This window comes from Ostrinia nubilalis, chromosome 6, assembly GCF_963855985.1.
Source record: "Ostrinia nubilalis chromosome 6, ilOstNubi1.1, whole genome shotgun sequence".
Classification (NCBI taxonomy): Eukaryota; Metazoa; Arthropoda; class Insecta; order Lepidoptera; family Crambidae; genus Ostrinia; species Ostrinia nubilalis.
This window is the reverse complement of record NC_087093.1, coordinates 5,542,909-5,567,829: the sequence shown is the minus strand read 5'-3', so window position 1 is coordinate 5,567,829 and position 24,921 is coordinate 5,542,909. Positions and strand designations below refer to the sequence as shown.

The window sequence follows — 24,921 nt, the reverse complement described above, 5'->3', positions numbered from 1 at the left end:
TGCGACCGCAACTACGAATCGGCAGGTACTTTTAAAGATGTGTCCGGTGACCCTGCGAGGCCCTCTAGGAGAGGTAAGGACCTACGCCCTTCTGGACGAAGGCGCTACGGTCTCACTGATAGACGCTGACCTAGCGAAGTCGCTAACCAAGGGTGGGACGCCGAGGCCCATAACCATCAAGGGGGTCAATGCGACAACGAAAGAAGAGGCCAGCCGCGAGGTGCAGTTGAACATAAAGGGCCGGTTCGAGAATGAGGAGCACGAGCTGGTGTTGAGAACAATAAAGAACTTCGAGCTGACACCTCAGACAGTACCAGGCCGTGTATCGAAGTACCCGCACTTAAAGAACATAGAAGGTCTGACCTATGGAAAGGCGAAGCCACAGGTCCTAATAGGGGCCGATCATTGGGACTTGCTCGTGGCCACCGACGTGAGACGAGGAGCAAAGCACGAGCCAGCGGCAACTAGGACTCCGCTGGGATGGGTGGTCCATGGGATCCTGCCGTTCAGGATGATAAAGAAGAACGGTGGAACGGTGCTCCACATCGTGGACAACCTAGAGAAGATAGTGGCTTGGAATTTTGAAATGGAGGCGCTCGGTGTGGGTATGAGGAAGGCCACAAAGCCCGCCGAGGAGAAGGCCGAAACAATGGATATAGAACCTGAAGCCGTGGGTTTGCGGGAAACGAAAGAGGGCGAACTACACGTGTTTTGCGACGCGAGCGAGCAGGGTTATGCAGCAGTGGCATACGCGCGCTTCCCAAAGAAGAACGGAGGCGCCGGAGTGAGCCTGCTCGCCTCCAAGGCGAGAGTGTCGCCAAAGAAGACCCAGACTATCCCAAGGCTGGAGTTGCAGGCAGCAGTGATCGCCACTAGACTCGCGGTCTCCCTGAAGCGGGAACATCGATTGTGGTTCAGCCGGACCTTCTATTGGACCGATTCCAGCACCGTCCTGCATTGGATAAGGAATGGCGACAAGCTGGAGCGACAGTACGTGCAAGTAAGGTTGGGAGAGATCCAAGAAGACTCCGAACCCCAAGAATGGCGCTGGGTCCCCACCGAAATGAATGTCGCCGACGAGGCGACCAGGAAGAAACTGGACGGGGAGGTCATAACGACGACTTGGCTCAACGGTCCCGAGTTTTTGAAAGACCCGGAGGCCTCATGGCCTGAACTGGAGGAGCGAGCGGTGCACACGGCGCAAGAGGAGCCACATGACACCCTCATAGACATGAGCAGATTCTCCAGCTATGAGAAACTTGTGAGGACGTTGGCGTATGTATTGCTCTTCATCCAAAGAGTGAAGACGAAGAGCAAAAGAGAATTGGACGTGCAGCACCTGGAAGGCGCGGAGAAGATCCTAACCATCATGGCGCAACAGGAGAGTTTCCCCAAGGAAGTAAAAGAATTGAGGACTGGAAAGCCGATTCCAAAGGAAAATCGACTATTCGCGTTGGACCCTGAGATGCACGAGGGCATCATCAAGATGAGGGGTCGCATACAAAGAGCAGCAGTCGACGAGGATGTGAAAAGGCCGATCATCCTAGACAGAAGGCATCAGCTGACGAAGTTGCTGGTGAAACATTACCACGAGCGGGCTCTCCATGCAAACAATGAGAGAGTCGTGAACGAGTTGCGGCAAAAGTACGCAATACTGGGGCTGAGAACGGCGGTTCGCTCAGCGGCACACTTGTGCCAGCTTTGTCGAATAAGGAAGGCGACACCGCAGCAGCCAATAACTGGAGACCTACCTGATTCCCGACTGAAAGACTTTCAGCGGGCCTTCACTCACTGCGGAGTGGACTACTTCGGCCCGATGCTAGTGAAGATCGGGCGCCGTCAAGAGAAGAGGTGGGGTGCACTCTTCACGTGCCTCACCACGCGAGCAGTGCACATTGAGTTGGTACCTTCCCTGAGCACCGACTCTGCAATCATGGCGTTGCGCCGGATGGCGGCGCGACGAGGATGGCCGGCAGTGATCTGGTCCGACAATGGGACCAACTTCAGGGGCGCGGACCAGGAACTGCGAGCAGCGTTCAAGGAGTGGCTGCCGGAGCTGAAGGATGCGGCTCTCACACAGAGGGTCCGATGGCAGTTCATCCCACCAGGCGCTCCGCACCAGGGCGGTGCGTGGGAGCGTCTGGTCAGGAGCATCAAGGTGGCATTGGCCGCCACGCTGCGCGAGCGGGTACCGAGCGAAGAGGTACTCGCCACATTGCTGAGTGAGGCTGAGCATTCAGTCAATTCTCGCCCACTCACCCACGTCTCGGTTGATCCACGAGATCCCGAGGCCCTCACCCCTAACCACTTTCTGTTGGGGACATCATCGGGTCTACCCCTAACGGGCCCGACAAGCGCTGACGAGAAGAGGCTTTGGCGCGCGACGCAAGCGCTTGCCGACGCCTTCTGGAGGAGATGGTTGCGCGAGTACCTCCCTACCCTGGTACCGCGCGGCCAATCGCAGAACCAGCAGCGACAACTAGCCCCTGGCGACCTTGTGGTCGTTGTGGACCACGCCCTACCCCGAAACACGTGGCCGCGAGGCGTCGTGGAGCGAGTTTGGCCGGGGCCTGACGGAGCAGTACGAGTGGCGGAGATCCGGACCAAGGGCGGCGTCTTCCGACGCCCCGTGACTCGGCTCGCCGTGCTGAGGATGGAGTAGGCGGCGCCGGGAGCTTCGCCGGGGGGATAACTGTTGGGGACGACTCGCCGAGAAGGAGGAAATCGGCGAAATAGTGGCGCGAACGAATGCGTACACCGTTGCGCGTAAACTGTAAATGTGTATGTTTTGTATGTTAATTATTGAATATTTAAGGTATTAACATGTATTTGATGGTCTCTGTAATAATATTAAATAGCTTGATATATAATTTATGGAAATAATAACCGTTTATGTAAGTTACGTAAGTAAAGATGGTAAATGATGAATAATTCTTTATAGAAGATGTAATTTACTAAGGGCTAAGTTAAATTGTAATATATAAGGAAAGACGAAACCTATGTACTACTTTTTACATGAAAATAATAAAGAGGACACATATTAATTAAGGAAAACAGATAATTAAGAATAAGAAGATAGGGAATCGCTTAGGAGTGAGCGAGATAGGCATGTGAGCGCTCACGGACGCGTCTGTCTGAGAGGGAGGGTTTGAAAGAGAGATAGCCTACATTCGGGCATGGCGATTGGTGTAGATTATGGGCGATTGCCGCGACTAAACCCTCGCTCTCAGACAAGACATAAGAAGCGCGCCTCGAGCCCAAAAAGTGAGTTCGTTCCTGAGTTAGTTCGCAGTTAGTTCGTCAGTTCGTGAATCCAGTCAGTCCAGTGCAGAGAAATCGGAATAAGTGCGAGTCGAGCTAAGCTCCTCCTAAACGCGACGCGGTTGCCCTATTCGAACGGGCAAAGTGTAGTGTAGTTCTAGACTTAAGGACAGGACCTACATAGTGTTAAGTGAAGATTTGTGAATTTGTGAAGTGATTAAAGAAGCTATACAGTCCATTGCATTTTTATTTATCAAGAACTATCGATGAACGGTTGGCGGTTCGAGCTCCGCCGATCAGACCCAGTGCACGCACCGACACACCGAGCGGCTACTTCAGATCCCAACAGTGGGCGGTCGTGCACAGTAGGGATTGTTAAAAGATTATATCAAACGTAAATACTGTATTCTTAATTAAAATAATTAATTTAATTAAATTGCATCTGCTCAAGAAGCCGTTGAAATCTTTAGCACCGTACTACGTGCTACGGCTACGGCTACGGATTGCTACGAGAGCCACGTAGACGACTACGACTTATTCAGCCAAAATAAATTGGTTTATTGAAAAGTAATTTCTATTTCGTTTGTATTATTATGCACAGTAAAATTATTATTATTCTTTCCTTGCATAATATTGTATTATTCAAGATTTCAAAGCTTAGCAAAAGCAGCGTGAGTGAATGCAGCGCTTGTCATTCAGGCGCTGCATTCACTCATCAAAAACAAATTCCAATATTATAATTATGACGATTAATGTAAAAAAACTTGTGATTTAACGATCATAAATCACATTTTCATGAAACAAAAACACATTATCCGCCAAACTCGTCGAGTAAAAGCTTCAATCCGGCGGGTCGAATCAATACGGCGTTCGGGAATACTTTTATTATGCATGTATAGCCGCTGATTCGACTAGTGTTGCAAATGTTTCAGCCGTTGGGCTTATTCCAAGAAAATGTAATTTAATTTCGCAATTCCAATATTCAGTACTAGACAAAAAATACACACGTTACTCAGGCTGATGGCCGTGTATGATTAATAATATTTTCGTTGTAAAATTGTAGTTTCTGGAAAATATCAAGGTATAAGAGCTTTTCCACGTTTCCACGAAATAATTACTTAGACAGGTTATGCTTATTAACGTATCTTCGCGAAATTTCCCATCAATGAGAAATATAGTAAGATTTAATGAAACAAAATTACATTATCATTGCGACAATAAAAACTAATTGTGTATGGAAAGAAGTTTAGGTACTAACTTTTATGGTAGGTATGTATGTTTCAACCAAACGCCATCCACTACTGGACAAAGTCTTCTCCTAAAGATTTCCACAGCCACGTGTCCCTGTACTGCCGCGCATCCAGGTGCTTCCTTTTCCTTCAGCAGATAGTCGGTCCACCAAGTGATAGGGCTGCCTACACTACTTTTTCTAGTTTGCGATTGACACTCAAGAGCTTTTCAGTTATTTAAATATTAGTTAGCTCATATCTTTAATTTATTATCAGTCGGATCCAATCCAAAAGTATTGTTCGCTGCCCCAAGACAGTTCGCGGCACTAGAAGCGTGCGAATGCCGCGGGTGGCGGCGGGGCGGCGAAGCGGCCCAACTTATTGTAATAATGTTGTTAGAACAAACACGCGCCCTCCGCCTTGTTTGAGATTACAATTACGGTTTTAGCGAACTGATTTATTAATGGACCGCCTGATCCGCCCTTGATACTTTAATGTCTATTTAATTTGCATTCGTACCTCGTCTGCTAATAAGTCAGTGTAAAATACCATTTTACTTTGACCTATTACGGTAACAGCTTTTACGTTTAGGCAAATTATATACTTAGACTTAATAATTGCTTTACATAAGTCGTCGTGTTCTTCTATGTAGTTAGATGAGTATAATATAATCTACCACACACAATACACCTTACCTATCAGTTTCTAATTATGGAACAAAGTAATATATTGAGAAATACGGTTCCAAATAGAATAAGAACTGTTATAAGAATAACTTCTGGTATACGCATATAAAATGTAATCAAAAGTAATCAGGTCATTCATCCGCAGTGAAATCAGGTTCTGAAACTTTTTATTACTTAATTAAAAAGAGACCGGGCCGACTACCCCAACATCAATGACGATTAAACGGCGACTTAATTAATGAACATCGAATGTAATAAAGTGCGTCCCAATCAGGATTACTCGGTGTCGCTCTGCCGTGAGCCCTCACACCTGTCGAGTTCCATCACCCCATTAGCAAATGCATTAGTCAATATTAAAGACGCCGTCCGCGACTCTAATTCCACAAAGGCCACTTCAAATCACACCCATCTCTTTTCCGTTAATGTCAAAACATTCGCTCCACTCGGCCGGAGGCTTCGCGCCCCTCGCGTCTGTCACTTTGTATCAATTACCTCACGCAAACACCCGTGTTCATATATCTGCACTGCCATAAAGTCCTATCTTCGCACAATACGTCAGCCGAATCGAAATTCAATTGTCATAAAGACTGCTTTAATAGTACCCCGATTCTCTCGTAAATCGAAAAAGCATTTTATCGCAGTGATTCCCTTCTAAAATAACACTTAAAGCTGGAAGCTTAAGCTTCATATTCGAGGAGTCGCGGGGGAGCAAGTCCCGAGGGTCGTTCTGCAAACAACGCGCTCCCCTAAACGTTATACTTTGAAAACAATAATTTGTATTGCGTATCGAACGCGTCCATAAATAATAGAGTGATACTTTGGCCCCGATGTGACCGCACAGGGATGTGGCTCGTTTATAGTAATAATCAAATAATAACATTTACGATGTTATGATAATTGGCCGTTTGAAGAGGAGTGACACTTAGGTCTGTAAAATAAAGTGACGTAGTTTATTTAAAAACATTATCTTCTTTAATATTAATAAGCAAATATTAATTTTACATTTTTAAATCAAATAAAAAATTTGGTAAACCTGATGTTGATGAATGATGCCTAAAACAATACTATTTTGTATGTTTTCATATAGTATGGTTTGTATTTTTTGCTATGATTATGAGGAAATTGTGAATTTTATGAGCTTCCATTTTGCAATATTATGTTCATTTCTTAAAATCTGTACGTCAAAGGTTTCTCTCTAAACCTAAACGTAGTAGTATTAGATGACATTCGCAGAAAAATTTCAATAAAAATAGCGCGGAAAAATACATATCACTATCATTAAAGTATTTTCACGAAGCAACAAGCGTAAAATGAAACAGCGGCAGCCTTTGATCACTTCATGCCGTATCGGTGCTCAGCTCATAAAGCGTTATTGCCGAGGAGGAAGCTGAAGACAAAATGGCGTCGCTTTATTACTTAGTAACACGTGAATGTATCTGTTTTATTATAGCTATCTATTACGAGATAAGTGTCCTGTAGGGGTGGCGGGTGACAGGAAGGCCCGCTGGGCGGAGCGCCACGCCCACTTTTCTTTTTTCAGGAGCGCTGCGACGGGGCACTGTCATTTGGCCCGCTTGCAGCTATGCGTCACACGAACTGGATGACAATATGCCCGCCGTGAAAAGATGGCCGCCTCTTTGTGCAAAGAATGGATTTTTTCGTATTGTTTGTAAACTTAAAACATTTCTTGAGCACATGATCTCTTGTTATTCTTGTTATTTAGTTCAATGAAGTTTTATTTGTAAGTGTTAGTGGATTTTTTAAAGTTTTTAATTTTACAAGCACAGCTCACAAACAGGCACTTCCATTATTATTTAACAATCATACAATATCTAACACATTGAAACCCTACCATAAAAGAGGCCTAATTTATTGGCAGACACTTAAAAAAACTTTTGTGAGCTTTCTGCCATTTAGACAAAATTACTTATTTTCATCCCAGTTGGTCTAATAGGGTGTTATTAAGATAAATCAGATAGGATTGATTGGCGTAAAAATGCTTTAGGCATTTTCTCCAAGCCTACATTCTGGAAGAAACATTTATTTATTCTAGGTACACATTGAGCAAAAGGTTCGTCACAACAAGTATAATTTCTTCCGATCGGTTCCTTGTAGACCTTGTTGTTGTTCAAACATAAATACTGAAAATAAGTATTTATAAGGAGAAACTATGTATTTACAAATACAACTCTTATGTTCCTATGTTGATTAATAACACATTTTAAAACTTATGAAATAAAATCGAAAAAATAAGTAATAAGTTTTTAGTTATAAGACCTACCCCGATTTAGACCGAGCATGAACTATCAAATAAATACAAATATAACAAGGTCTACGCCTACGCCTGCCACTCCTCAATAATTTATTATATTCGCCCTCCGTTCTGCAGATCAAAGCCTGCATGTTCTGTAGCCTTCGAGTTGCCAGTGCTCTAACTCTAACACAGGCTGGATCATTCAATTATTTTAGCGAACCGAAGCGCGAATGCAACGGGAATTACCCGCCTTTGTGGAGCTGCGACGCGGCGTATCATGGCTACGTTTTCTAAAAACCCTCACTGGATTGAATTGGAGTGAAAGTTTACAACGAAAAAGATCTAAAAAGTAAAAGGCTTCCTCTTACTGTATCCAGTCTTTTAACCCTTTACTGGTTTAAAAATATATTTTCATCAGGTTTTCATCATTATACTTCACTTTCATAAGTTATTATAATAATGTTGGTATAACCTAGTTGTTGATGATCTAAATGCACCTTAAAAGAAACATAAAGTGCAATGAATAAGCAAGGGTAAAATACACACCACTGTTTAAATAATTACAGATTGGTAAATAAGAAAGAAAACTTTATTTATTCATTATCACGTTATCAAACTTTCCTATCCTAGAACTTTGCCTGAAATAAAAGAACCCTAATTAGTACCATAGTAAGTTAAACATAGAACGTCTCATCGTACAATACAAACTTAACAAAGGGGGCCGTAAAATGTAAGCTCGTTTATTTAATTTTGTATTTCGTGGAAACCCTACCGCTGACTTAAATTAACACTCTATTATGTTTTAATTAGGGATGACAAAGGAAAACAAGCCACAAGCGGAATGAAATAAGCCGCAGAGATTTAATCAGACAACGCTCACGATCACAATAAGATCAACATTGACAGGGAAGGCGCCGGCGGCGCGTCGGGTTGACAAGCCGAGGAAGTGCTTTGTAATGATACATTGGAGCTTGAACGCTTGATTATCTGAAAGTGAACTTTATTCAATTACTTACCGAAAAGGCTTCCTCCCTCGTTTCAGTAATGAGCAATTCTTAAATCATACCTTATAGTTTTCCGCCCGCGGATTCACCCGCGTGAAATTTTGTCTGTCACAGAAAAACTTTATCGCGCGCGTCCCTAAAACCGGATAAAAACTATCTTTATGTCCTTTCTCAGGACTCAAACTATCTCTATGCCAAATTTCATCAAAATCGGTTCAGTGGTTTAGGCGTGAAAGCGACACAGACAGACTGACAGAGTTATTTTCGCATTTATAATATTAGTAGGGATGAAGTATATTAACCCCGGACCTTTTTTCCATTTTGGTTTTGATTGTTGGACTGTTTAGAATCATGGGTAGAAATTCCCAGATCTCAATAATACGGCGTTCGATGAAATTACCTATTGGTGAAAAAGCATGAGCAAAGAATTAATTTTCAATGAAAATGGCGGATATTAAAACAACTGCGTAGTGATAAATTTTACAAATCTAGTACTTATAAATTTCGATAAATAACTTTCAGTGATAGTCCTAGACCAGACTCCAGCCTCGCTTGTGATTATAGTGGCTAAAATCACTTGATAGAAGAATAAGGAAATAGACGACTCGCAAAATGCCTTTATAGCAACCGAATCAATGGTATCAATATCAATGTTGGTGACTGACAAAATCAATAAACATATTTTTTCTCATCTCGTAGCTAATAATATAGAGATCGACAAAAATTGTCTATTTTCCATATGACTGTAATATAATCGTAAAAATGTACATCTGAATATTTTATTATATTCTGCCTCGTTAACGATACTTAATAACATTCTATTTTTATATCTTTACAAAAAACGTCATATTGTAACTACATTAGGCAGGCACATAATATAAGTAGGCATTATTGCGAGATAATTAGTTCTCTCATCTCGACTCAGACGGCAAATTGTGTTAATAATTTATTGTGCAAAGAGTTGGCCCACGACAATGGAGCCCTATCTTGCGTTTGCACAACCGTCTCCATGTATTTACTGAAGCCGATGTTCTTCAACTCATTAAATATCTGAGGCAGATCCATTGTTGTCAAATTAAACACGCCCGAAATCTGCCAGATACATCAACATTAATTTTTAAACTTCACTAGCTTTGGGCGTGGCTCACTGAATTGAATAAAAGCTTCTTTCGTTGTTTTGAAAATAAACGAGATTTTCTATTTTGGGTCTAAAATCTGTCTGGTAAAGTTCGATCTAATCATAAGTTCGTATTTTACCTAACTGAATTTTGAATTATTTCTATATCAATAAGGCCCAAAATCGTGAACGTTTTTGTAACTAACGAAACATAATTAAAGGCAAAGCGAGGAATCCTACTAAAGAGCAATTTATCAAATTTTAATAAAGTTCGGCTCTGCGTCGCGCGCCACAGAGGGAAGCCTTAAGTGTGATTTTTTAATCGCCCTGAAGCCGGCAAACTGATCGAATTAATAGAATGTTTTACAAACACATGGGAAAGGCACGAGTCTAATTTTATTAGATTTGCTCATTTGGCAGTTTAATAACGTGTTCACGTTACGTTAGGCGTACTTAATAAAGTAATTTATGTTTAAAGCTGAATATTAGGTACCTACCTAGCTTATTATTTTTGAAACTTAAACAGAATTTATCGTCAATATTTTTACTGTTCGTTCGTTCGTTTCAGCCAAATGACGTCCACTGGTGGACAATTTATTTTTACTTTAAAACTACAAAATTATGAAACTATACAATCTTAAGTAGGTACACTAAAATAGTACTAACCCTGATCTCGGCTAGATACTTTGAGCAGCTTAGCGCCTTGTTTTGAAATTATGTACTTCCTACATAAAAGTAACTTATTTTGAAAAATACTTTTACTGTATCGATCGTTGTAAATTTAAATGGACTTATACGGAGAGCAATAACAAATAAATGATGGAGAAAGCGGTATTTTTGGCAAGTGCTGTGCGCGCTAAACAACGGGACCTAAATAATTCAGCATCCAATTGGCGCTGCGCAAATACAGGGAACATGCCTGTGTTGCCTTAAAAACAAGCGTTACCCCACCAAGAACACAAGTAAATAAATACCACTTCAACAATAGTTTAAAAGAGAAAATGCTGCATTTGGAAGTTGCAGGAAAAGTGTTAACAAAAGAATTGTAGCAGTTTGTAAAGTTAATTTCTGGAAATTGTATTTTTATTTTTACTTGGAATGGTTAACTTTGTTCAGTAAAAATGTATACATATTATTAAGATTTCTTAAAATTTAAAGCAACTTGAGTGCATAGACTGGTACATGGAGGTATATTCCATTCGATAAAGTTAATAATCATGTACCTATTCTATTTTCAGGTGTAACAGCAGAATAACTGCATTTACTGTATTCAGTAATTATCATAAAATATTATAATGGTTAATGTCATGATTTGTATAAGTTGGTATTATTAGCCCAAATAAAAAGTAAGTTTTTAACTTTTCTTACTATTTTAGATTTTTTATCAGATCACGAATGTTTAACGCGCGTTAGGGTGGAGCGAAAAATTTTTTTTCAGATATCTGTAATGTAATAGTCAAAATTTTGTGCCTTTAGGGCTTAAATGAAGTCATGCAAAATATTAATCAATTCGGTTTAGAGTAACTGCCTCCGCATCGACACTGAATTTATAAAAAAAGTTGGTTTTAGACCTCACTTAGGCGCCACATATCTGTGCAATATTTAAATAAAAATACTATTTTTTTATCACAAATCGTTTACTGATATGCTATATTTTCAATGTAAAATACACAAAAAAGCCAGGCTTTGGGTTTATAATTTTAATAAGGGCGTGAGAGAGCGCGAGAAGAGAATTTTTCTGGCCCTTTTCGCGACTCGCGTCTTTGTCAGATAGTCTACTGGAAAAGCTCTGGAAACATGTGAGAAACTGCCTATCTATAAATTTGAACAAATTGAAGGACAAATGTGATCAGAAATGGCCAATTATCTGAGTACTGATCAGCAGAACTTGCATAAAATTGCTTCGGCGGTAATTAGGCGTATTCTCACAAAATCTCGCAATAATTTCTCCTGGTGAATTGTAACATGCCCGTTAGATCACACGAGCGTACCGAATACTACGTTTGTATTGTAGAAACTTAAAATCGAATAGAAATTTTGATACCTCTGGCTACTATTGTGGTTAAAGTCTATGCTTCTTCCTGGTTTTTGATTAAGACAAAACCATCATGCAAAGATGGCACCCGTCATCTGTTTACAATTATTATGGCCTCGAGAGGCCTGCCAGATACCCTATGAAAGATTAAAGAACTAGTTACCCGGAGAAAAAGCTATTACGAGTATCCTGGTAGCAGTCTTCTTACGATGTCAGAGAGCTGGCAGCTCGTCGCATACTAAAGTCACACAGTACGAGTCACCCTTCAATACCTAGAATTTTTTAAGTACTAGTGATACACTTTAATGCTATTTTATATATTTATTTAATTTACTTAACCAAACAGCCGCTTTTGAGATATTTATTTGACTAAGAAATTCAGCACATTGTCAAATCTGGTGGTGAGAGCAAACCTTTGTTTTAAGGCTTCTCTACCTCACTCAAGCTGTTGAGGGACCTGTGAAGATTACGATCAAAGATTCTATTTCTCACTGCATCCAGAAAGTCACTAATAAGGTGCAATAAAAGTCAAGTTGGAATCGCGAAACGTGATGCCTAAATTTTGATCAAAAAAGGATTTTCAAGCATAATAATTAAAGTAATTTATCTCATTCTTGTATGTATTTCTTGTTATATTACCTTAGTAAATATCTAATCTATAAATTATCTGTCATTTAATACCTTCTTACTAATAAATAGAGCGCAATATTTCACCTTAGACGACTTTCAACTTTAAATAAAATTTTAAAATTTTGAAGTCACTGCGGAGGCAGAAGATATTCATTAAATGGGATAAAAAATTTCAGTTATTTATACTTTCATATAAGGCACAAATCCCCCCCTATTAGAACTTCGAAACTAAAAAAAAATTTTTTCCCATACAACCGTGCTCCACCCTAACGCGCGTCTAAAGCAGGTTACCCAAAACTTTAACGGCTTTAACTAAGTTGAAACAGCTTATTAATCACTATATTTCCCTGAAACAAATCGGTTATTCAAGAACCAAATTGAAGCAGCAAAAATTAAAAAGGTACTGCCCTCTCGTAAATCGGAAAAAACTCTTTAATAAATCCGAGAGAAAGCCGCAAAAGTGGCCTTAATTAGTCGTAATGTTTTGCTTTTATCGCCCTCGCGGCGCCCGGCGCAATATAAATAAATCAAATTTAATTAACTCAGATTAATTTTCGCCACTGACGAGTCTCGGTGGCCCTTTTTATCCGCCCTCAGCTAAATTACAGTGCGGTTGAAAACTTCTTTAGCTCCTGACTTACTATGGATTCCTTAATAAAAAGTTTACATTGAAGCAAGTTTCGTGAACATGGCTTCTAAGCCCTATAAAGTCGTTAGATATAAACATCACAATTCACAATGTTCATTTTTGAGGGTGTTTATCGCTTCTTTTATCGAACAGGTAAAAGTTCAATCGGAAAGCTTCCGATTAATTAATTTCTATAGCATCAATTTTCAGACTCTCTATTTTCATCACCTACCTATATTGGTTTAGGCAGGAATTCCAGCTAAGTAATTACGAGTATTTCATTATTCGTAAACAAAATTCGGTATGTTTAAACTTGATTTAGGTTTCTGATTACTAATCGAATGGTCAAAAAGTAATTTCAGCGATTCGTATTAGGTAGTAGAACGATACTTTTACACATTTAGAGCACATTTCAAACTTGAATAAACTTGCTAGTAAATGAAATTAAGTGAGTTCGAAATCTACTCTTTTGTCCATTGACTCTTTAGGCATTTGTATCAAAAGATGACGAAATTTAAAAAAAATATGATAAAACTAGAGCTTTTTTCAAACATTGACCGATATTGAACAGCGAATTTTCTTTTTCAGAAGTGATCGAAATGTCATTTCCTTGTGGAATCAACTGTAGTGTGGTTAGCAGATTGGCCCGATCGTCGTTTGTCGTGGGCGTGCAAACAGTCCGTTCTGGGTGGCGCTCGCCGAGTGGACGGCACACACGACTGCCACGGTAGCCCAAACACGATACTTTCACGATCGGCTGTCGAGGGCCCTTGGCGGGCGTACCGAGACAGCTTTGCTCATACAAATATCACGGTTTAACTAAATAAACGGTTGTGGAACATTTGGGGGATATTGGATAGTTTAAAATTAATTCCGCAAGACTACAGACTCTTGCAGCATCTGAGCTTTTACCATGTTTGTTAAGAGCTTTTGAAGAACCTTTGGAAAATACAACCTCAATTTGAAATCTTTTCTCAAAGCAAAATCGTGAAAATACCGATATTTTTGCGAATTACCTAAGTACCTACTAATAGCACAGAATAATAATAAGTACTACGTACAGAAGTTTTACTTCGCGAAGGTATTTAAAAAAATGTATGCTCAATGTCATTAACAATATGGTGTAATTTAGCTTGTCTCAAGAGTCAAGCAAGTTTGTCAGAAGTTTTGTTGACAAACGTCAGTGATCGGTACTGCGCCGAAGCTATAGGGCTGACTTCGGTAAAATGATGTGACGTGAGGTGCCAATCTGCAGAAAATGGCGGAGGAAATACATGATTTAGCATGAATTATCATGAATAATATTAACTACTTATTTACCTCTCAGTGTCTTCAGGCAACTTAAAAAAGTACATTCTGTGTTTTTATTATTATTTAGGCAGTTAAATACTGCACAGTATTTAGTACACCATTTTCTTTATTTTTTTCCATCATACACAAGAATACGCGTGCGTGAGTCAATGTTCGCTCGTATGTGAGGCCTTGTCGAATAGTACTCTTGTAGGGGGCAATCGTGCGTGTTTTGTTTTCGATGTAAACTCGCGGAGATGAACAGGCCTGCTAATAGTACGAAATCAAGAAATACATTAGATTGTAACCATTGTAACCCAAGGATATTTAAAGATTATTAAATATTTAGCGAATTAGTTTTAATTTTTTCGCTAAAGTCATCAAAAAATTGTGTAAGTTTAACCGTAAGTACTTAATTTTAATGCTCTCATTTTCGGGCCACCCACATCGCCACTCGTAGTAAAAAATGTTTAGTCACTATTTGCCCAAGGGCCCGCAGTAGCTACCTAAAACGTTACGCTCTGCTAACATGTCATAGAAAAAAGAATAAGCAGAACCACGCGCTAAGATTATTGACTGCTGTCGTGTGTCGCGCTTTAAATTCTTATCCAATCCTTTTATTATTATTTACCATTATAGCCTTTGAATAGTCTTGTGAAAGTCGTTATTGCTTGTAACGCAAACAAAACACTGTCGTATTTACAGTAGTCAGCCAAACAGTCACAATTCCTATTTAACTTCTTACAAAAAGGAAATTTTTATATACCTACCTAACTTCAGAAATGATGGGTTCAACAAACTTTCATGATTTTATTAAATCATTGGTTTAAATTGCATCTCATTGTTTTTACGTGATCAACGTTTAGGCTGTAGGATTTATTTAAAGGTAACTTCCTTATTACCCCCTAATCCTATTACCAGTTCTTTAATTTTGTCTTGAACTCATTAATTCACAAATAAGCCAAAATACTACTTTATGCTAACTTCAGTTGGCTTAAAATCCATTGCCAGGTGAAGACTTATAAAATTTATGTTACCCTATTAAGTAAAGTAAACTGTCTTTTTATTTCTCACCGTCGGTGCTTTAGAAAAAAGTTTTTAACTTGAATAATAAGTAAAAAGGAACGGTGAAACCTTTAAACCAACAAAGAGGTGAAACCTTTACTCTTGCTATTGTGTTCTGATTACGAAATAAGTGGATTTAGAAAACGTGTTCAAAGATGTTGGATAAATACATACAACCACCCATTGTCACAAAATTCGGCTTTGTTTTCTAGGGTTTTTGTTTTAGGGGTCTTTATAATCTGAGGCTCATTTATTAAATAATCCTCAAAACTTATTCAAACTCAAGCAAAGTTTTCAGCCTGTAATTTACCAATCACTGCTATACCAGGATCTGTGTAAACTTAGTAGAAGTTGTGACAATCTAATTACTTACATCCACCTTAATTTTGGAGTAGCAGCCCAATTTTCTATTTGTACAATAAAATAAAGCCCTGAAAAATATTTGGAATGACCTTTGAAATAGTTTTACTAAATATGTCGACCAAAAGCTAAGTATTTCCCTATTTTCCGAAGTTTTCCTATTACGAGTAAAACCTTGATCTTATGACTAGACTTTATTACAAACACCACAGTGCTTTTATGTTCTAAGCTTTTTCACCTACCATTACGTTAATTGCTAGTAATTCTAGTGAATCACAGTAGGTATAGTTGTGTGCAGCTGGTTCATTTATGATTTGTAGATGTATTTTTCCTAAATAAGAGGTATTCTGCACTGCAGTACTGTATTTAACTGTACCTATTAATAAATAAATAAAGAAATATAAGCACATACCTCAACCCTCTCCTCCTTCAGGTCGACCCTCAACGCGAGCTGTTCCCGCAGCACGACATCGGGGTAGTGCGTCTTGTCGAAGGTGCTCTCGAGCTGCTCCAGCTGCTCCTCCGTGAAGATCGTGCGGTGCCTGCGCTTTCGCTTGGGCGGCGGGCCGGCTAAGCCCGCCAGCGCTGCCGCCGCGTACCCGCCGTATAGCCCGGCGTACGCGCCGTGGTTCGCCCCTACGCCTCCTACACCTGTAGAATGAGATATTATAAGACATTGCTATTAACCTACACCTCGGAAATTAAATGATTAATTTTGAGACATGTCACACATTTTGAAATATCGCTATTTAACCCCCGTCCTTTAAACAGATAGATATCGTATCTCATCTGAGGTAATATTAATTCCTGTAAAATAGTCATTTGAGTAAGCATTCCAAAACGCCCTAGGTTTCAGCTATCCTCCGCTGGATGTATAATGGACTGGATATTAAGAGGTACGCACATCCTAATCAGATAAGGCGACAATTTTATCAATTAAATTAGATCACTGTCTTGAATTGGATATTGTGTGTTAATTAAATCTCGTTAAGAGTTAACACATATTTCTCAAACATGAATCCATTGATGTTTATAAAAACATAATAATTTCTTTGAACGTTTCCTTAAAATGCATTCCTAATCTGAATGTTAGAAACTCGCAACAAAGGAGATCTTCCAGACATGATGTCGAACGTCACGTCGCTTACGCGTAATGTGCTCACCGCAGGCCAAGCGAGAGGATCCGGGCTTAGCGCCCCCGGGCCTGGCGCACTCCGGTAAAAATATTAAAACCACAAATAAAAATTGAATATTTTTGCATACATCCCAGCGCCGGTATTACAAAGTATTATTGTTGAAAGAAATATAAAAGCTTTTAAGGCCCGAGGCGGAGATGGAGCGCTATCGCAGTGCTCGCCTTCGCGATTGTCGTAAGCCGTATTGATTTTTAAATACGTGTTCAGGTTGGTCCAACCTGATAATGTTATCACAATATCAAATGGCTGAACCATTTTGTAACCGTTACCATGTTATAAGACAATCTCATTTCTGTCTAAATATATTCATTACTAGCTTTCCGGCCGCGGCTTCGCCCGCGTGGAATTTTGTCTGTCACAGAAAAACTTTAGCGCGCGCGTCCCTGTTTCAAAAACCGGGATAAAAACTATCCTATGTCCTTTCCCGGGACTCAAACTATCTCTATGCCAAATTTCATCAAAATCAGTTCAGTGGTTTAGGCGTGAAAGTGAGACACACAGACAGACAGAGTTACTTTCGCATTTATAATATTAGTATAGATAATATTAGTATAGATTCACAAATTCTTGAAAAGCTTTATTGAAATTAATAATTCACATACCTAATAGCTTTTATTAAATATCTGAAACTGATGAAAATAGAAACACTATTTCAATTTAGTTATTATAATTAATTTTGTAGCATTTTAATCGGGTTGGTTGGCAGATTTCGGTTTTCAATGAGATGTTGTTATTTGTTACTAATATGCACCTACATGTCTAATTTACTGAAATCCACGTTCCTAATTAGGTATTAATTATGAGTCTTAACGCAATTTAGCAAATTATTTGCACTATTTAATAAGCTTGTTGACAAAAATGCCTGAATGGTTTCATTTCAATTTACCGCACTTAATTATAATCCTACTTTACCGGGATATTTCCTCTGAATCCTAAATTACTGTTGTTGTATACTGAACTTTGTTTATCCGTTGATTTTAATCAAATAAAAAGATTTTTATAATATTCTAGAGACAAAAATACCTTGATTGACTGTTAACCTAAAATAAACAATTCAAATTAATTTATTTTCTGGTTATGGAACCCTAAGGTTATTTTCAAAAATATTCTTTCGGCGGGAAGCAGGGAAGTTTTAAGATATTGGGGTCAATTCTAAAACGCGGTTACCATGTTACAACTTTATCTTTCGTTCTCGCTCATACTAGAATATAGTAAACGAGATACAAGATAGGTACTTCGATGCTACGATATTTTCGTACAGAATAGAATAGCCCCCAGGATCATCTTTGGTTTAGCGGGGGCCCCGGAGCTCAACTTACCACGCCTATTGGGGAGCTTAACTCTTATAAACCACTCTAATTTAAAAATGCATTAGCATTTGTAAACGCATCTTTCACAATCTTTTGTTCCTTGTTGCCAAGTGACGCGTAATTTTCTTTTTTAAAAGCGGCCAGTATTTTTACACCTGTCAATTTTCTCATTTTGGTGTGTCAATAAATTAAAAAAGTATTTTATCTAGTTAAATTTTGTACAACCTTCATGCAAGTAACTTTTAAATATTGTATTTAATATTATAGTTATTTACGTGATATGAGAATGGAAACTAATATCGGAATATTAGACGCTCGCTGTATAATGTATGAATCTCGCTCGTCTCGAATTCTTGGTAACTTTAGCTGGCTTAAATACTTCGACAGAGGACTTATTTAGATACTACAAGGCGACCACGATTTGAAATAAAGCTCTAAGTAAAGCCTTGTTCTCACCTATTCGATTAATTTAGTAGCTAAACTTGTCTGAACACCAAAAATGTTGTCGAGTAGGTTACTAAATCGTTTAGTCGAGTCAGTACATTTTGTTCTATTTGAAATGCTAGTAGCACCCTTCACCACGCGTCCCTGCTCACTCGCTCAACGGCTAAACGAGTCCGAACCGGGCGGTAAGTCGAGTTCATACAAAAACCACTAATTAACTTGTAAATTGTACTCGACCAAAGTGCGAACGGTATTTTGGTCAGTAGTAAAGTAGTTTAGTTACTAACTAAAGGCGACTTCTAAATTACTCGGCTAGTGTAAACAAGGCTTAAGACGTAGAGCTGATTTATCGAAATAAAAACTAAGGTCCTTCAAAGCTCGATCCAATCGATTGAATATGGGCTTTTTCAAGGCGAGAGTGAATAGAATATGTACTATCCTAGACTGCATCTCACTTAACACCAGGAGCAATTGCGGTCAAATACCTGCCTAAAAAAAATTAGGTCCATCACAGGACAGAATCTTGAATCTTGACTGAGAAAGAGTCGAGTTTTAACTTTATTTTGTAACTACCGGCCGCCCGCGACTTCGTACGCGTGGATCCCGTTTTACCCCCTTCATCTATCTTACGCGGTTTAGATTTTTTCATACAAATGTTTTTTTCCGCTAACTCCTGTTCCCGTGGGAATTTTGCAATATCCTGTTGTAACTAAGCTTTAAGTTTACTAAGGTACCTGCATGCCAAATTTCAAGCGTCTAACTTAAGTTGTTTAGATTTTTCATCATCATCATCATCAACAGCCCTTTACAGTCCACTGCTGGACTATGAGCCTCCTTCACTATAGTAGAGGGTTTTGCCATAATCCCCACGCTTGGCAGGCGGGTTGGAGATCGCAGTTTAAAAGATTTATGTTTGTCAGAGAGCGCTGCTGCCCGTTCTCTGTTTGATGTGTAGATTTTTCATACAAAAGCATTTTCCCGCTAATTCCCGTTCCCGTGGGAATTTCGGGAATTCCTTATTGTAACTAAGCTTTAAGTTTACTAAGGTACCTACATGCCAAATTTCAAGCGTCCAACTTAAGCGGTTTAGATTTTTCATACAAAAGGATTTTCCCGCTAATTCCTGTTTCTGTGGAAATTCCTAAGTATACTATAACCTGCCCAGGAGTATGAAGAATAATTGTACCAAGTTTCGTTAAAATTCGTCGAGTAGTTTTTGTTTCTATAAGGAACATACAGACAGACAGACAGACAGAAAAAAATTTTACTGATTGAATTTTTGGCATCAGTATCGATCACTAATCACCCCCTGATAGTTATTTTGAAAATATATTTCATGTACAGAATTGACCTCTCTATAGATTTATTATAAGTAATATAGATAGATATAGGCCGAACCCAAGTAGCATTTTACTCCATTTAAGAGTTTACATTTAGTTCCAATGTGTACTTAAAGCATTAGTACAGTTCACTCGTGATGTATAAGCTGTATTATTGCAATTAATTACACCTATACCTGTCTAAGGGACTTATAGGAGTGTAGACTAGTGTAGAGTTATACTTTTATACGATTGTTGGTGTTATAATACTCTAACAACTATCCTTTAGTCAGCCATCTGACTAAGAGCATTATAGGAGGGTAGAGATACGGCAACCGCTGTTTAACGGCCTACTTGTACGATGTTATAGAGCTAGCATTTTAATAGAACACACGTGGTCATTTATAAAGCCAAAGGCTGTTATGTTTGCTTGTTTTAGACTGTTATACAGCTAGTAGCTGTAGTAGGACTTGTTTGTGATAATAATTAAAATAACCTTTTTTTACTATCTGTACAAAAGTGTTTCAATGGTTCGCATGTACACTGTAGGCTGTTAAAAGGACTATATGTGTTGTCCATTAACATCAATAGCAGTTTATTTGTCCACAAGTACTACTCTCATTTGCTTTAAGCTGAACATGAATGTGATATTCTATTACACATTTCCCCAAGCCTGTTTTTAGTTGTTCATGGTGGTTCTGTACATGATGCAGAGGAAAATATTATGCCTGAACCTGAAATTTCCCTTCAAAATATACAGATATCAGAGTGTGATGATTGCAGTTCTAGTGATAGTGAGTACCATTTTGATTTGGACGACAATTATTTAACCTTTCGCAAAAAAAATAAGAACATGGGCTATTGAAAATCGTATTCCTCATTCCGCTTTGAATAAATTGTCAAGCATAATAAACGAATTTAAACCGGGAACACTGCCGTCTGATGCTTTAGGTATTCATACTTGACTATTAGTACCTGGGCTAGGCGATTTAACGGACATTAATAATTTTTATTGCGGATCTCTAAAATTTCAGTATTTGAAAGAATTAAAGATACACAATTGACCTGAACTAGGTACATCTTAAAGCTGTACATAAGTTCACATTAGAATAAATTTATAGACATTAGCGCTGTAGTGGTACAAATGTGGAACTTCATATAGATAACAGCATTCTAACAGAACACATGTGAACCTAATATACGCTCACCGCATTAAATTGGAGTTATAACAGTTCACATAGCCGTATTTCATTTCCACCATTTTGTTCTACATAACCTAAAATATTTACCAAATAAATCTCCAAAATTAATGCAGATTTATCACAAAATTCGCAGATAGAGCGATTGAGTTTTGGTTTCATGTTATAATTAATTACCGTAATATAAATATAATGCCAATCCAATATCAAAAACTGAAAATTATAGATTTCCTCTCAGCCAGTTTTAAATATTTTAAAATGAATATCGCGTTTTTACAGAGGCGCGTAAATATTTTAGCTGTAAATATGTATACATTTCACGATAAAGTTGCATTCCCAATGGCATTAACATTATTAAGTATTTAAAACCCGTGTTATTATTTGCATAAATGATTATTCGCCCGAGTTGTTTCCCTCCTGGCACTCACGTACAAATACCAAACTAATATTAAAATGTGGAAATAATTTAAGACACACGTGAACTTTAGGTAGCATTGGAGTACTTTTGTCGGACTTGATAACTTTGAAAGCTGTGCATTTAGCCACTTGTTACTCTTTATTATACTCGCGTACGTTGTATGGTTCACACTGCGTCCCATATAGTGCCGTAAGTCAGCCTTAAGTACGATGTTACTACTTAAACTGCTATTATAATGCTATTATACTGCTAATGTACAGCCATAGTGAACTTAAGGCTGTCTAATTTGTGCCCAAACTGTTTCTATAAAAGCATTATAGCAAGCTATACAGCTCGTATACATCTGACATACACAGCTTGTGGAGTACATGTGAACGACTATTGAACTCTTAAATGGAGTAAAATGCTACTTGGGAAGAGACTCAAGACAATAAAAAACGTTATGGTCCTGGAACATTTTTAGAGCTAAAATCATCGAATCATCAATTAAGTATTCATCTTTTCCGGCTAAACTGTAGGACCAAAGTAAAACCAGCTTACGATACCGCGACTCTAGATGATAAGAATTTTAGCAATCCATTTCGGGATTCGTAATCAATATGTTCATTGTAGTCGCATCTACTACCATTAGGTTTGGTTCACTGATATTTCAGTGTTCAGTTCCAATTTCCAACTTCCAAGAAAAGCTTGTGATGGCCTAATGTGGCTTTAAGTGCGAACATTTTCAGAATTGTATTAATAAGTTCAACGCACCGAATGATCTCGTATTTACATTTACATAAAAAAATATGTTACAAGCTATTGCAGCTTTGCCTCGTGAATTTCAGTCTGCTAGAGAAATACATTAGCGCGTCTCCAGTTAAAATTAATTATCAATTATCACCTTCATCATTTCAGCTACAGGACGTCTACTGCTGAACATAGGCCTCCCCCAATCAAATTCAGTTATCACCTAGCTAGAGCATAATAGTGAATGGCCATACCACCAACACGAAAGATGATTGATTTCCATAACAAATTTTCATCTCCTCTTTCAGTTTCAGTTCGCGATAAAAAGTAGACGTCATAAAAATATGTCCAATTTAATTTAAAAAAATAATAATCAAAAGCTGTACTTATAGACACACAGATAAATTTTCTCATTTGTAAATATTTATTAACCTTAATATTTACAAACCTTAATATTTAATAACTATAGATATTTATTAACCTACCAAACTAATACAATTAGGTAAGTGCGTATTATGCGGTGAAGTTGATTCGCGCGGGTTGCTCGGGGCGGCTCAGGTTACCGCCAATGTTACCGCAAGCCCGAGGTGGTATTGGATTTAAAAATGCATTAGCGTCTTTAAACACATCTAGACACGGATTGTTTTATCGAGGAAGGGTGGGATTAATATGAACGGCATGCCGTTCCTTCCCACTGCCGCGGCAGTGGGAAGGTTTTTGAAATTACGTTCATATTTTGATAGTAAAAAATTGAGAAATATCTGAATTCGACGATTATTTATTTATCTAGTGTATACTCGTATTATGGAATAAATTACAAACTATGCTGTATTGCTCTCAGTTAAAGGTAGTCTTTCAAATACAGATGACTGCATTCTGTAATACATATACTAGGCAATTTTGCAACAAAAAATATATAACACGCTTTAATTAGTAAAATTTACAAAAACTTGCAAACTTCAAGCGATGCAAAGTTGGTGGTAATTGGTAGTAATTCTCAAGCCAGAAAATAATAAAAGGTTTAATAAATTCTCACAATAACTTGTAGAACTTCCTGTTCATGCAAATTCAAATTAATTACTGATAAAGAAAGGTAATGTACTTGTAGCTATCATCAACAGCCCTTTACAGTCCACTGCTGGACTATGAGCCTCCTCCACTATAGTGGAGGGTTTTGCCATAATCTCCACGCTATATGACGCTATATGACTTGTAGCTATATGACGTAGCTTTACGTGACTAGCTGGCACTTATTTACTTATCTTCCAAATATTGGCTGAAAAAAGTTCAGTTACCTCTTTTTCTTCATTCACAATTTCTTTTTAACACTGTTGTGCCGAAGTGGTAATTATTGTAAGTAGTGGAATTATTTATTCTATTTACTATATTGGGCTGTGTACATATTTATCCAGTATTTACTTATCTAGTGGTTGTAAACTTATAAATCAATTGAACATACCTAATTTAATTTGATACATTAAAGTAGCTACTGACTTAAGCGACAGATGATACCCACGCATATTGTTCGTTAAACAACTTACATTAAAGTAGATAATTTACTTAACTAAGTACTATCAGTAGAGTAACCTTCGTTGATAAACAATTGACTGTAGCTAAGTATACTTTATTTTGCTTCCGCTTCTAAGTATAATACTAGGTACCTTTACAACCTCAAAAAGCGTGAGTGAACTTTAAAATGCACGGATTCATAAATTGGAAAATAGTGAAAAATAGTAGGTCTTATTTTGGTAAGTCTCATTTAATTAAAGCATAATAGTTAGGCAACAAAATCTTACGGCTTGGTTATACATACATTTATGTATTTAAACAATATAGGTAATACAGCTTTTAGCTTTTATTAGCATGAAAAATAAAAATAAAAAATATTAGTTTTAGATTTTATATTTCGAATATTTTTTCCAGCTTTTGATTCATTGCTACGTTCAAATTACATTAAAACCATTCCCCGTATAAAATATCATTTCACCACAATAATAATTTTATGGTATCGCATTGTGTATTTACGAATTTTACCCTCCCTCGCGCGATTCGTAGTCTCGTAGCATGACCGCTACGGAGGATAACTTTTAATAAGGTAAAGTGGCTTGATTTCAACCCTAATTGATTTGAAGAAAAATATACTTATACTTGTTGTGGGTATGTAAATTGTATCCTTTAAGATTTCTATTAAACATAGGCAATAATATTACTATGGGTAGATTTAATGCCAATTAAAATAACAAAACTTTCGAGTATGAATGCATTTTTGTTCACATAAAAACTTTTTCTTTTGTGAATAGATAATTAACAGAATGTCGATATTGTATATTGGTCTCCCGACTTTTTTTATTTTATTGATAGTTTAATATTTGAAGATTAAAAATATTTGACTTGAAATAACGTTAGGAGATTGAACTTACAGGCCAAACAAATGTCATCCCTTTGAGCTTCCAAAGGTCGAATCATGCAACCATGCAATAGTAATGAAGAGCCTCACCCATCATGAACATCTTAGCTGACGTACCGAACAGTTCGGGCGGGCGGGGGAAGGGCGCGTGCAGCAGCTGCAGCGGCGGGCCCGGCGGCGGGCGCGGCGCCAGGATGCTGTCGATGGTGAAGAGCGGCGCCGGCGGGCGCTCCGGCAGCCCGCCCAGCAGCAGCGCCGTGCTCAGCAGCGCCGGCGCCTCGCGCGCCCAGCCGCCGCCCGCCCCGCCCATGCCCTCCGGCCGCGCCACGCTGACCGCTTC

General features: G+C 38.5%; 1 protein-coding gene across 1 annotated transcript in view; it reads right to left on the bottom strand.

The window, feature by feature from the left end:
- LOC135072906 (homeobox protein goosecoid-2-like) overlaps window positions 1-24,891 on the bottom strand; it is a 37,543-nt gene extending 12,652 nt beyond the window's left edge. The window contains exons 1-2 of the mRNA XM_063966931.1: window positions 24,699-24,891; window positions 15,972-16,210 (exon numbers count right to left, since the gene is read on the bottom strand). Coding sequence (XP_063823001.1) covers window positions 15,972-16,210; window positions 24,699-24,891 — 432 coding nt within the window. The remainder of the gene's footprint in view (window positions 1-15,971; window positions 16,211-24,698) is intronic.
- Between the last annotated feature and the right edge of the window lie 30 nt (window positions 24,892-24,921).